General features: G+C 41.5%; 1 protein-coding gene across 6 annotated transcripts in view; it reads right to left on the bottom strand.

Annotated features, from left to right (window-relative positions):
• The window catches only part of SORCS3 (sortilin related VPS10 domain containing receptor 3), a 312444-nt gene that overhangs the window by 37267 nt on the left and 261954 nt on the right, over positions 1–13223 (bottom strand). For all 6 annotated transcript variants that reach the window (XR_013930611.1, XM_080403456.1, XM_080403458.1 and 3 more), the window contains one exon: positions 122–239. Coding sequence is in view for 5 of the 6 variants with exons in the window: in XM_080403456.1 (XP_080259582.1) it covers positions 122–239 (118 nt within the window). In the remaining variant the exon portion in view is untranslated. The remainder of the gene's footprint in view (positions 1–121; positions 240–13223) is intronic.

The raw sequence follows: 13223 nt of genomic DNA, 5'->3' as shown, positions 1-13223 counted from the left end.
GTGACTTGATGGATGCAAAAACTCCATATGCTTTGCTGAAAAGAACAAGTCCATTCCTAACTGGCAACATAGAGTATGGGAAAAGGAACGCCCATCATCCCTCCCTACACAGTGGAAATACCTGATTATGCAGATGCCAGGTTTGGTAGTCATCTTTGTTACACCTTCGGCTGAAGACAGACTTGTAGTCCACCTTGACCAGCTGCCATTCAGAACGGAGACTGAAGTGCCCAAAAACTCTGAGCATGGGAGGAAAAAAAAAAAAGAAAAAAAGAAAAAAAGAAAGAACCAGAGTCAGCCAGAGATATGTATGCTTCCATTGAGCAAATAATTTCTCTTGAATGTCAGCTGCAGAAACCAATACACAGCCTTCGAGCTTGATGCCAGAAAATGTAATTCAGTCATGAATAACATTTTCCTGTCCTATAATATTCTAGGATTGTTTAGCCTTTTCCTGACTCTGTATTGGAATGTCTTCTGTGCCTCCAGTACTTAGCACAATGGGCTCTGAGTCTAACACAGACAGCTAGGTATCACTCCAGAACAATAAACAACCAGACTAGAAAGTAATGTGTCTAATAATGAGGGAGCTATTCCGATGAACAGATGGATTTGGTTGTCTCAAAATCAACCCTTTCTTAGCTGACTGTTTCTTTACCGCTGAACTTTTGTGTTGCACAAACTTACTACTTAATGAATTGTAAAACAAACACCTGAAATAACACATTTGGAAAATGGACTGTAGGCAAGTGACCTGCAAAGACGTCATCATCCCTTCCACCTGGTGAATGCTGACTGCAGCCAGTAGACATGGAATTATAAACAATCAGCACTGTAAGGTTATTAGTAAAGTTTTTTCTTAACTCTTTTTAGTAGGCCACTCATCATCATCAGTCACTGATCACACTCCATGGTTCATCCAGCTAAGGAGTAAGTAATAATTTGATTTTCAGGATGACAATGACACATTTTCCCACACAACTCCAGGGCAACACAAGGCTCGTACTGAGTAAGGCAGTATACTGGAGCAGTTGGAGCTAAAGAGTCAGCACTCAAAAAACAGTGGAAGGACCCAGATTGTAAGTTATAACTGAGGCACAGATCTGTTCCAAATGGGATGTTTGAAAGAGTTCATATAAGATTAAATAGCACCAGAGGCTTCTGCACAAGCTTGGACCAGAGCATCAGCAGCAGAGCTGGTTGTTGAGGGCTGTACTAAGGGACTCCACATGCTGGAAGCTCACACCCCCACCAAAGAAAGCAAATTCATAGCAAAACCCTAGTTTAATTGATAAATAACACCAGGTACCCAGACAAGAGACTCCATCCAGAAAAATTGCATGAGTGCTGCAGGGTGCTCAGTTTTCGATCAAGTAACTTCTTCCTATTCCCTTAGCCAGCTATGATTTTCTCAGTAAGGAGCAGCTTTTCAATCAACTGCAGCTGGATTTCTGAAGAGGTGTGTAACAGGAGGAGATTAGGATAGGTGACCAGACTTTAAAAACCATGAACAAAACTACATCTTCTCATTGGCAGGAGGAACATCTCAGTACACATAAACAACAAAAAGTCCCAACAACTATCAAGCTGATTTGTCATTATAACATGCCAACTTCTTGGCCATCTGAAATACATAGAAGAACCTAAAACCTCATCTAAAATACAAGTTCCAGACTTTAAAAATTCTGTATGTACTGAAATGCAAATCCTTTCTGACACTCATGAAATGTCATTGTATCACCCTTATTGCAAGATTTAGAGGGCAGAGAAAGAATGGTTTTCTTCATTATACCAGATCTTTCACTAACCTGCATTTTTACCCAAGCCACTTATGAGATTAGCATTTTTGCTGTTTTAATTATTCCAGGCTAAAAAACAAAGAGGCAGAGACAGATTTACAAATTTCCCTATGAAGTGGAAAATAAACATAAAAGAAAACTTGTATTGAGTTTCCAGGCACCGACTGCAATCCAGATCCTGCTGTGTCCTCAGCGGGCTGCCATTCTTTACTGTAGTTCTTCTTAATTTACACTGTAATCACACAACCTTGTTGGCCTTGCTCTCCCCTTACTGCCCAAACTACTCCTTCTATAGATTGTAGCTGTGCCAAAATTCCTCTGCATTGTGCTGTTTTTGTGAAACAGAGATCATCCAGGAATCAGCGAAGTTTTCCCATTTAGACTGGTCTCAGCTCATGGGTATCAGGGACAGAAAGAAGGGTGGGGGAGATCTGAGAGCCCGGAGCTGTGGTTTTGCTGTGACCACCTTTCTATATCCAAGTTCTGCCTCACAGAGGCAAGCTCCAAGAATCTGACAAGAAGGGGAGAGGATACAATACAAGAAGAACCTGTGACAAATGCATACACAGATTACAAATGAGTAGGTGAGCCAGGACTTGTGTGGTGGAATGGACTGATTAGGTAGATTGTTGCTGGCTCTTCAGAACATTTCATAACATAGTCATAATTGTGGGGTATAAGTGATAGGAAACACCACCACATTCAGGCATAACAACAGAAGAAACTGAAATTCCTGTTCCTTAACACAGAAGGCACATCCTGGACCAAGATCAACCTATGGAAACCATAGCAATATGGGAAGGAGGAGGAAGAAGGGGGGAGAAATCGCACAGAGGGGAGATGCAGAAGGTCTCTGAAACTGTACTCAAGTATGAATCTCCCCACTTTTCCTTGGCACTGGGTAAATCCCACCAGCTCTTATGCCACAACTGCTTTCAGCGCATACTCCTACAGAGTCCGTGTCTGGTCACAGTATTGTTGCACAGCCGGGCAGCTCTCCCACGAATCTCGTTTGTCCTGGATATGATGCATGACTGAAATGTCATTCCTGCAAAGCAGCAACTCAGCAGGCAGAATTCCTTTACTTCAGTAAATTCATACCAGTTCAGGATCTGATCTGGGTGTTTATTACACAGAAAATATAGCAAGAGGTGGGGAGAACATAATCAAATACAAACAGTTGTCTGAACCCAGAAGATAACGGGTCTGGAGAAATCCAACACTTCAGCAGCCAATCCATCTCAAGGAAAATGTTGTTCCTCAAATTGACCTTTAGCTAACTGTCCAGCAAGAGAGCAAAAGGCTCCTTTGTGCTTTACAAAATTCACCAGAACTACTTGCTTTTTAAATCTACTGAAAAATGCAAAAAAACCCAACCCTCTGGCATTTAAATTCTTCCGTGATAATGATAATTAATGGAAAAACCAAAGTTTCCTAAGTGGAAGGCAATATATTAGCATTCCAAAAGCACAGAGCATTAGCTACTCTTTAATTAAATGATTTCAAAGAAGGTCTTTGTATATAATTGCTATAATTTAGATGGAAACAATACTACACTAAATGTAATTAGAGGAGTGTGAACAGAGAGGGATGTTTTCCTTTGTGCTGCAGAGATGGTTCTGGGTCACCTGATTCCTAAAGTAGTAACTTTTCTCCCCCCTTGCTAATAACAAGCTTCTTAATCCTGATCAACCATTGCAGTGCAGCCTTCAGAAATAAGAGCTGCTCGTATGCAGAGAAGCTAGCAAGCAACCGCATCCTGTGAGCACTGCTCACCAGTAATAAATGCAACCTGGACACCTACAGCACTTCCTGATTGACCAGCCAACATGAAGGTTATGCTATTTTCCAAGATGATTCTGTTGTGCGTTTGAATCTTCTATGAGAGTAAGCAAACATAAGGAATGGAAAAGAGTGCTACGTTATCTGCGTGGTTCCACTGGACTCTCAAACAGCTTTCCTTGGGAAGTGATGAAAACCCTCATCTTTTGTGGAATTAAAAATGGGCTGAACAAACCATCACAGAGAGCAAACGTTGACAGAGCAAAATCAGGTACTGCAGCTGAACCCTGCTTTCACCAGTTTTGTGAACTGCATCACTGGATATTTTTCCATAGTGACTAAGGTGCATGCACATGACCTCTCTCAACCATATCTGTTTTGGGGTGCTCAGGCCCAACAAAAATGGTTGGGCAGACAGCAGAGCTGCAACACCTTAAGTCTGGTAGTGTTCGGGTATCAGTAAGCGCTTAGCATTAAGACCTCCAGCACATACATCTGGATTTCTGTACCCAGTGTGGCTGGACAAAATAAGTCCTAAGAAAAGAGATGGAAAAAAGAGATTAGTGGGAGTTTAGTTTTCCCTACTCAACTGATGAGTCCTCGTACTGTTTTGAAGATATCATCTCATTTATCTTATCTGACGCCCACGTGCCTTTGTTCCTCATTTACTTTGCTCACTAAATTAGAGAGGATGATTTTTTTTAACTAAATACAGCTAACCTATCAAGATGATACAGGTGACACGGGGACATAAAGTACTATGAATTCTGCCTTAATAACTTTTTCTACAGTGGTCTAACTGACAGCTTTTAATTGCTTGTTGTAAGGATAGAAGACAAAAGAAGGAAGCTGGGTTTTCAAGGTCCAACTCTGGAAAGTCAACATAAAAAGTGTGTTTTGATTTTTTCCATCTAAGCAGTCTGATCTGGAAGTCCTTGAGAAGCAATAAATACAAGAGCCCAGATGGCATTTAGACAGAGTCAGTTTTCTGACTAAGCTCAATTTAACAAAGGTTCTCCAACCTAAGTCATGGAATGGTAATTTACAGGCTTTAGATCGGATAGATTTTGTTCTGTTCCTTAAAGTAAGCAGTTAAAACTCCACATAAAATCTTAGCTAATAAGACAGCATCTTCTCAACTGTTCTATGCATAACTCACAGTAAAACCATTGCTAGGAAACCGGAAAATGTTTCCTAATCCCTTTCTTTGGAGAAACAAGGCAAGGCTTCTACTGTGAGGTCTGGATGCCATTAATTTGCAGAAAAAATTATTAGAAACCTGGAAAACAATTCTGAAATGCTTACAGATTCATGACAGAGTCATTTTAGAAAAGGTCATTGGTAACGTTGCTGTAATTATATCTTTCATTAATTTTTTAAATACACAATAACTTACAGATGTGATATATACTGACTGGATAACCTTGTACAGAAACTGTTTAAAAGGCTTTTTAAATTTACACAGTGTTCTCTTGTCACATTGCATTGCTTTTGCCTTATCATTCCTTGCATTGTTGATAGTTATGTTTTTTATGTGATCCAATACTGCTCATTCCTGACAGGTCAACAGAATTAATTGAGGGTCACAAGCTAACAACTCATCCACCTCTAGTCCGTAGATTCAATCCTTGTCCCTGCTGAGGGTATGAGACCTTTTCAAGTAATAGCTCCTGCATTGCTTGCAGGAAAGGCATAAGCTATATCCATCTGGATCTATCCCTGCCGGCAGTTTCAGATGAGCTGCCCAAGCATGGAAATGGAAATGTGTTCTCATACCTAAATCTAGTCCCCTTCTATCATTTCTGAAGTAAACTGGCAGGGCATTATATGGAGCAAGCATGCACTGAAGCTGTCTGTACTTGGCTGGGCTGGGCTGAATATAGATGGAGGACTTCTACCTTCACTAGTCAGCCTAGCTCCTTTGCTTGTAATGGGAGATAACAGTCAAAGTCTCCAGTAATGCCTCCTGTCCTCAGCTGTGCCTGTCAGTGATACAGATGATTGACGATACAAAGGAAGGAAGCAGCTGATAAGGTCATCTTCACTACACTAAATGTCAAATATACCCTCTTTTCTGAAGCGTTTTTCCTTCACTGGACATCAACAAGGTGTGAGACATGAAAAGGTATCTAATTTTGCTTCTCACAAGGTATCCTGGGGGTCTCTGAAGTCAGATTTTAGCAAGATCAGACCCTACAGAATAGATTATTAAAATTTAAAGCATTTTGTATATCTAAAAAAAAAAAAAAGGCAAGAAAATATAATATATTAATAAACAGCACCTTTTGAGATGAACTGCATGAGCAGATAGATGGATGGATGGATCAACAGAAAACTACATACAAAGAGAGCCAAATATATACTTCAATTGATAATACTGAAAGAAAAGCTAATTGCAGTGTCATCTTAAATAGACTTTTTAGGAAAGCCTGAAACCAACCTTACATTTCTTCCCCTTTTATTGTAAAAGAAAAATGCTTGCAGAGGAAGTGTCTTAGCAAGCAAAAAGCCCCAGTAGTAAAATCACCCAAATCAGTAAATGCTTCAGCTGACCTGAATCTACACTTTTGTTGTAGAAATTTAGGGAAGGAAAAAGTCAAGCAAGATTGCCATCTCATTTCAGTTAAAATCCTCTTTATTTATATCTGTGCCACTAACAATTAGTGCCAGAAGTAATTTAATGGGCAAACCAGTGAAGTGCTAATAAGCACAAGCTCAAAGAACCACCTCCTGGCAGACAACAAGTGTGGGTTGGTTTTTTTTCTTAGTCCCCTGGAGGGAATGAAGTTCCCCCACCAAAACCAGAAAGAGCCCCAGATCTGGGTAATCACAGCTACAGGACCACTGAGTGTTTAATCCACCACAATTGAAGGTGTTAATTGTCTTTGTTGCCCAGCAAAAAGAAGCACATGTGGCCACTGCTGCAATTTTAATAGCTAACCAGGTACCCAAGGTGAACCTCTCTTTGTAGCAAATATCACCAATGTGGTTTCATGAGTAAAGCTTGATCAATACCACCCTCAGTGTCCTGACACAGCACAGACTGGAGAGTTCTTCCCTACAGCTTGGATAGGTATCGGATGGGACAACTCATAGTCACCCAGCGTAGGTCCATGCAGCATCATGTGGCCCCATCAGCGCAAAAGCCAAGGAAGAGACCTATACAGATTTGGCTGGTTTGCTCCCGTGAATTCTGAAGCCATCTAATTTTGGGCATGCTGCAGAGATATGGACCTGAGTGGTTGCCAGGTAAAGCCTGCATACATCTAAGCTCTGTGTTTCCATTCCTGTGGCTCCTGGCAAGCTTGGCGAACAAAGGTCTTCTGCAAGACCTGTTCTGGCACTTACACAACCAGCAATGAGATGGAGCTAAGAAGTCTAGTCTGATCTGAATTGGGGTTTGCTGTTGGTTATTGTACTTTTTACCCCGGTGCTCCATGTTCCAGGAGAACTGATTAGTTCAGCATCAGCATGGCATGTATATATGGAGGCAATGCAAACTGGTTGCTGCCATTTCCTCTGATCCAGGGTGCTGGGCGACACAGACCAGAGGTGGGGGGATAGCCTAGCAGAAAGAGTGAAGATTCACCCAAACTTGTTAGCTCTAGCTGAGAATTGACTGTGTCCCTGTACACGGTTCTTTCACTTCCATAATTGCCTTGGTTTGGTTTGGCTTTTTCTCCTCACTAGCCAGGCTACCTTGGCCCTGCATTACCAGGGGAAATGGTGACCCTATGCTAGAGATCCTGGCTCAGTGCACACACTTACAGAAGGACTTGGTACAGTCCTTCCTCCATCACTTGTTGACATTTATAGCTTTTGAGATAATAAAAGAAAAAGCTGACAATTTCAGGCAAAGAAAGAGGGCCTGTTATGAAATCTGGATCTGAAGCCACCTCTGTGGAAGAAAGTAGCAGTAACGCTAGTCTAGCTCCTATGTGCAGTCCAAGCTGTTAGGGCCAAAACCACACAAGCAGCAATGGAACAGTTGCAGACTGTGCTGGTGGGGTTAGGTTTTATGAATGGGGAGTGAGGGATGAGCTATTTCTCCATGAATTAAACATAAATCATGACTACAGAGAAAAACAAATGGGCTGTGTAACCTCCTGACTGTCTTTTTATTAGGGTTTAGATGGAATTAGCATTAAAGAAGGTCACTAGTTACATGGAAATTGGATGGAAAGCCACTGAGACAAGGAAGTAGAACCTAATTGAAAGAGACACAGATCAGTAATTAGTGAGAGTGGAAGAAGGAAAGTTATACTGTCTCATGGCTGGCAAGATGATGCAGGGAGCAAGAGATTGGAAACAAAGGAAACATAAAAGATGAAAGATGACACTGGAAAGGCAAGCAATTGCCAACAAAAAACACTGTCTAATTTTTTTTCCTAAACAATAAATATGGACTTTAAGAGCCATTTTGGAGCTTTTAACTCAGTTGCTTTTGGCTGACCTGTAAACTAGGAACAGTAGCCCGAGGGCAACTGGGTGATGATTCAGGGCTGCTGTACTTCCTTCTGCGGACAGAAAAAGAGTAAGGAAAATGGCAACTTTTTCTAGAAAGAAGAGATATATTTTATTTGGAATAAAATCTATCATCCATTTGGATCTAGATTTTCAGCTGGTGCAAATTAGTGTAATTCCCACAGATCATCTCAGATATAAGGCTTTGCTCTACTGCTAGTGTTCAGAGGGAGAAAAAATAACAGCAGTGAAACTACCAAGAATATACCAACAGCAGACAGAAGCTTGGATGATGCCAAACTTGTTCAAGAAAATCTTGGTCTGTATTCTGTTTCCCAAAGAGAAGGGTCAAATGAGAATTTCACAGAATTTCTCATGCAGATGAAGTCTGAAGGAAGTGGTTTATTTGCACTTCCAAGTGAAACAATGTCATGACATGGAGATTTTCCACAGAAAAGAAATTTTAAGCGTTAGATTCACTGACTAGCAATCCATATTGAATTGACCACACAAAGCTGTGCCACTGCCAGATTCCAGGTCAGAAGGGACAGAGGAGATGGGGCAGGGGAAGAGTTTCTGTGAATATAAAGAAAAAACAAAATATTGCAATAAAAATCCTGCAGTATAATCATGGCAGATCCTTTTCCCTCTGCTTTGAAAAACAGTTCTGGGATTATTCATCAGCTCAGTGGGCACTTCCTTTACAGTGCCAGCAGAAGAGGAAAACCACTGCAAATGACATGGTACAGAATGATCTTTAGTTAGCAAGTAATGCCAAGCACAATTAGTAAGAAATCTGCAGAACGTGTAATTATGAAGCAGCCCTATAGTTTGGGCTCAGTTTCTCCATTAGCTGCACAAATACTGCACAAGGCAATGGGGAAGACAGATTTTTTTTTTTTTTTTTCAATAAAAAGTGATAAGAACTTACTGAATGATAAACCAAAGTTTTTGAAATCTGCTCTCTAAAAAATTTATTGCCAATGTATCCAAACCACTTTACATGACAATTGCTTCAAAAGAAATCCCAGCAACATGAAAGAGTGTGTGAGACACCTGGGAAGAGGGGTGGGAAAGCATGTTAATTTTTAATGCTGTTTTTCAGAAGTGTTCTCTCTCTTCTTCGAAGCACTCATGACAGACAACCACTTTCTGACAGCTTTGAAACATGAAGATGCTGCCTCTCTCTTCTAGGAAAGATACTGGCAGGTATCAGCAGTCTGAGTGTTTCCTCCGCTAACAGATCTGTGGTCCCAACAGAGGCAGGTGGTGCCCCTTTATCAGAAGCTGGATAACAGCGTGTTCAGTCATTTCAATTTTTCATCCTATGAATCAGCAGATTTCCAACCAGAGATGTCCAACACAAATGTGGAAGCCACTGCTCAGAACATGTAAGCTCCAAACACATGACAGGGACAGCTTGTGGTGCTGCAGGGTGACAAGCTCTGCCTGGCACAGGGTGTCAGAAAAAAGGCTCAGAAGAGGGATGAGATCTGTAACTGACTAGGCAACGGTGTGACAAAATGACTGACCAGTTACAGTGGGGGAGTTTTCACAGGTTTGAGTCAAAGGGATCGTGAAACAAGGAAACCATGCATAATGATCATATGAGGAGAAGCTCTCCTTAGGAGTAAAGGTTTGCAGCACTACCTGAAATGTGAGATGCCTCAAACTATACTATGGCTCCTCTGGACAGCTGCTTGCCAATGATGAAAAAATCTATTCAGAGTGAACTCTACAGCCAACCCAGCACTGAGCCTTCCCAGATCCCAGAAAAGCTGGTGTGATGTACCACCCTCTGCCCCACACAGGATCAGGGCCAGGCTGAGCTGAAAAGATGCCAAGGCCATATGGTTTCTCAGTCCCACAAGGTCTGAGGCATCAGAATATTTCACAGCTTGCTCTAACAGAAAGGTGAAAGACTGTGCACCCCATGACAGGTCTGAGTGCTTTGTACAGCCCAGCCTGGCTGCTAGCAGGAGCTGCACAGGACCTGTAATCCATCTGTGCCTACTTAAAAGCACAAGAAACAAAGCACATTAGCCTCTAGATGAGAATTGTATTGTAATCAGGCAAACCTTGTCCTTTGACTTAGGGAAAATAAATCATGTAACAGCTTGCTGCTCATTCTGGGGGCTTCTTATTCACTTCAGTGAATAAAAGCTTCCAGTCAGCACACCTTTTCCTAGTCCTCCTCTCTACACATACTTACATCTCCATCCACCTTGTCTGAGCATTACAGACATGACTCAGCATCTCCCTCCCATAAGGAATGGGAAAAGTTTGCCCAGTGGGGTTCATCTGGGACTCAGGAGACCTGATTTAATGCCAAGCTCTCCCTATGACAGCCTGCTTAGTGACTGACAACAGCCATGTCCCTTGTTCTGCCTCAGTTTCCCTACTTGCAGAATACAACAAACAATATTGATTTCTTTAGCATAATATTTGATCTACTGTCCATAAACAGCACTTGACTCCAAGGAGAATAATGTTTGCCCAGAAAGCCAAAGATAGACATTACTTGTCACAGAGCTGAATGCCTTACCCATGTGTTATGGCTTCTGCCAGGAATCTTATGAGTGGCTGAACTGCTGGGAACTTATCTTGGGTCACAGACATCCTCTTCCTAAGGCCCAATAGATCACATGATGCTGTCTGAGAAAGATTACGCAGATGTTCTCATCACCTGATTTGTCTATTCAGGTGCCACAGAAAGACCTCTGCCTCTACTGCAAGTATCAGCAGCACAATCAATATTGTGCCTGTGTGGACTGTTTAGGTGAATTTATGCAGCAATCCAAAGGCTAACAAATAGAGTACTCCTCTAGCAAGCAGGGAGATGGAAGGAGAAAATGACACTGATTTATCTGTGATCGTTAATAATGTTTTTAAGTCTTGCAAACAAAGGTAATGATATGGGTAATCAGCTGTCTTACTCCAGGGTATAAACCGATCATCTGTTGGGATAAAATGGGAATTCCTATAACACACATTTTCTTGTCCATTGTAAAGTCACTTGATGGTATTAGCAGATTGATGATTTTCTTGCAAAGTCCCAGCTATTCATTACTTCCAAAAGGTTTTGAAATCAGATTAGATGATACAGGAGTGCAGCTCACTGGCAAATGCCAATATCCTTTCAATCATCTTGGTTTCCTAACTTAATAATTATATTTGCAATTTTTGTTCTCAGATCAAGTTCTAAATTATACTTTTCTTTCTGTGTGCAGTCATTTTCACAGATTCATTTTTATTTCACGGATCCCATTCTGAAGAGTTCTTATGCAGATTTACACGCTGCAGTTTGCACAGCCCCATGAGGGGGGACAGTGCAAAGGACATATCAGAGCCTTGCAGTAAAATCCATTGCCAATAACAGAGCTGGTCGCACCAAAAACAGATATTGCAATAAAGGGAAAAAGAAAGAAAAACTTAAATGTAAGATAAAACCACAATGGGGACAATTAAAACCTACCAGTCCTTTCTAAGATATCTCATGGCACCTATGCAACTTGGATAAACCAGGTTTTGAAATCCGCCCTCCAGCCTTTCAAAAAATCCACATTTTTGGTAGACCTGAGAGTATGCACAGGCTGGCTGGTCAGCCCTGGTTCCCAAAAGAAATGAACATAAAGAAGGATGGAGTTCAGAACCCTTCACTTACAACAGCCCCCTGTACATGACCCCTTCTGTTGTTTTCTGCACTGAAAGCTGCAAGTCGGATTTAGCTTTCTACAGACCTCTGGCAAAATCTTTCCTTTAGATTCCCTCTTCACCAAATACTGTGTTGAGCTTAGCAGCAGCAGCAGCAGAAGTTTCAGAAGAAAATCTGTCTTTTTTTCAGGCAGCTGCTTCTCTTTTTCCTCAAGTAGAGTGAAGTGAAAAGAGACCAGATTGACGGGCAGAAGAGTTTGAAGGTCTCTGCTGGGCCACAGGAACTGAGGAACACTGTGTCTGTGTCTTTTCTTAAGAAAAACATGCATGTTGGACAAGAACTTCAATTCCTTCTAGGAAAAACAGTCTCTTGGTGTTTCTGCGATCCACTCTTCTCTCATTTGCTGAGATTGCTAGCAGGGGTGCCAGCTATGGAGGGCAAAGGCTGGCCTGGTAGAGAGAAGGGCAGCTCCTCTGGCCACATCCCAGCACAGGCACTATTTTCTATCAGCTGTCTGGTTTTGCCTTACTTTTCTCAGCACAACCACTCAGAGGTGGCAGACCCACAGTTCCCTACCCCTAAACAAAGGGGCAGAATCTTTCAAGGACATTGTGTCAGCTTGTAATTTTCTTTCCTGTATTAGCTCTTAAATGTGACAGCAAGACTTGAGCAGAAGGCAGAGAATGTCGTCTTGCTTAAAGAGGAAAGACGATAATAACCTTATCAGAAAGTGACAGGAAAATGACTCTTGGTTCCCATGTAATTTTGAACTCAGTGGGAGCTTGGACTTGGGAGCTGTTGCCCCACTCGTACTCATTCTGCTGTATCTTTGCTGAGTGCTAATCAGAACCTGTCCATGTTGCCTTCATACCTACATACTTTGCTGATGTCTTCCACGAGTCAGTCAGTTCTCCAGATTAAGAGTTAACTCATGGAATTCCTGGCCCCATGATAATTTGACTGCTAAATTTTGAAAGGGATTTAGGGGAAAAAACTTCAAAAAAATAGAAAAATCATTAATGTCTTAGAAATACAAAGAATACTGTGTTTGGCCAAGAAAGTCCCTTATTGAAAAATCTCTGTAAATGAGGAAATGTACAAGGGATTATTATTTTTTTTAACATATATTTTTAGCATCCTCTGCTTGCCACTATTGGAGTATGGAACTGAGCTAGAGAGACCTCTGGTCTGACACAATATGGCCTGCGCTCTTAATGCTCTCTTTCTTACCTCAAACTTCTCCTGGCATCCATCTCGCCTTCTCCAACATTTTTCATTATTTATTCATTCTGCCCCACTCCTCTGCCACCCAGTGATGTATTGCCAGTAATTTTATGGGTCTCCTGGGAAAAAAATGCTCCCACTTCATCTCTGGTAAAACTGTATGGCCATGTAAATGAGAAGGTGTTAGAAAGGCCAGGGCTCATAACCTACTCATTTACTACCAGAAACATTTTCTAATATACACATAGCCAAGGGCAGCAATCACAGCAAAGTTGGCAGACCAGCTTGTATTAAATCCT

The sequence above is a fragment of the Falco punctatus genome (genome assembly GCF_963210335.1).
Source record: "Falco punctatus genome assembly, chromosome: 9".
Lineage (NCBI taxonomy): Eukaryota > Metazoa > Chordata > Aves > Falconiformes > Falconidae > Falco > Falco punctatus.
This window is presented reverse-complemented; position numbering and strand designations above follow the sequence as displayed.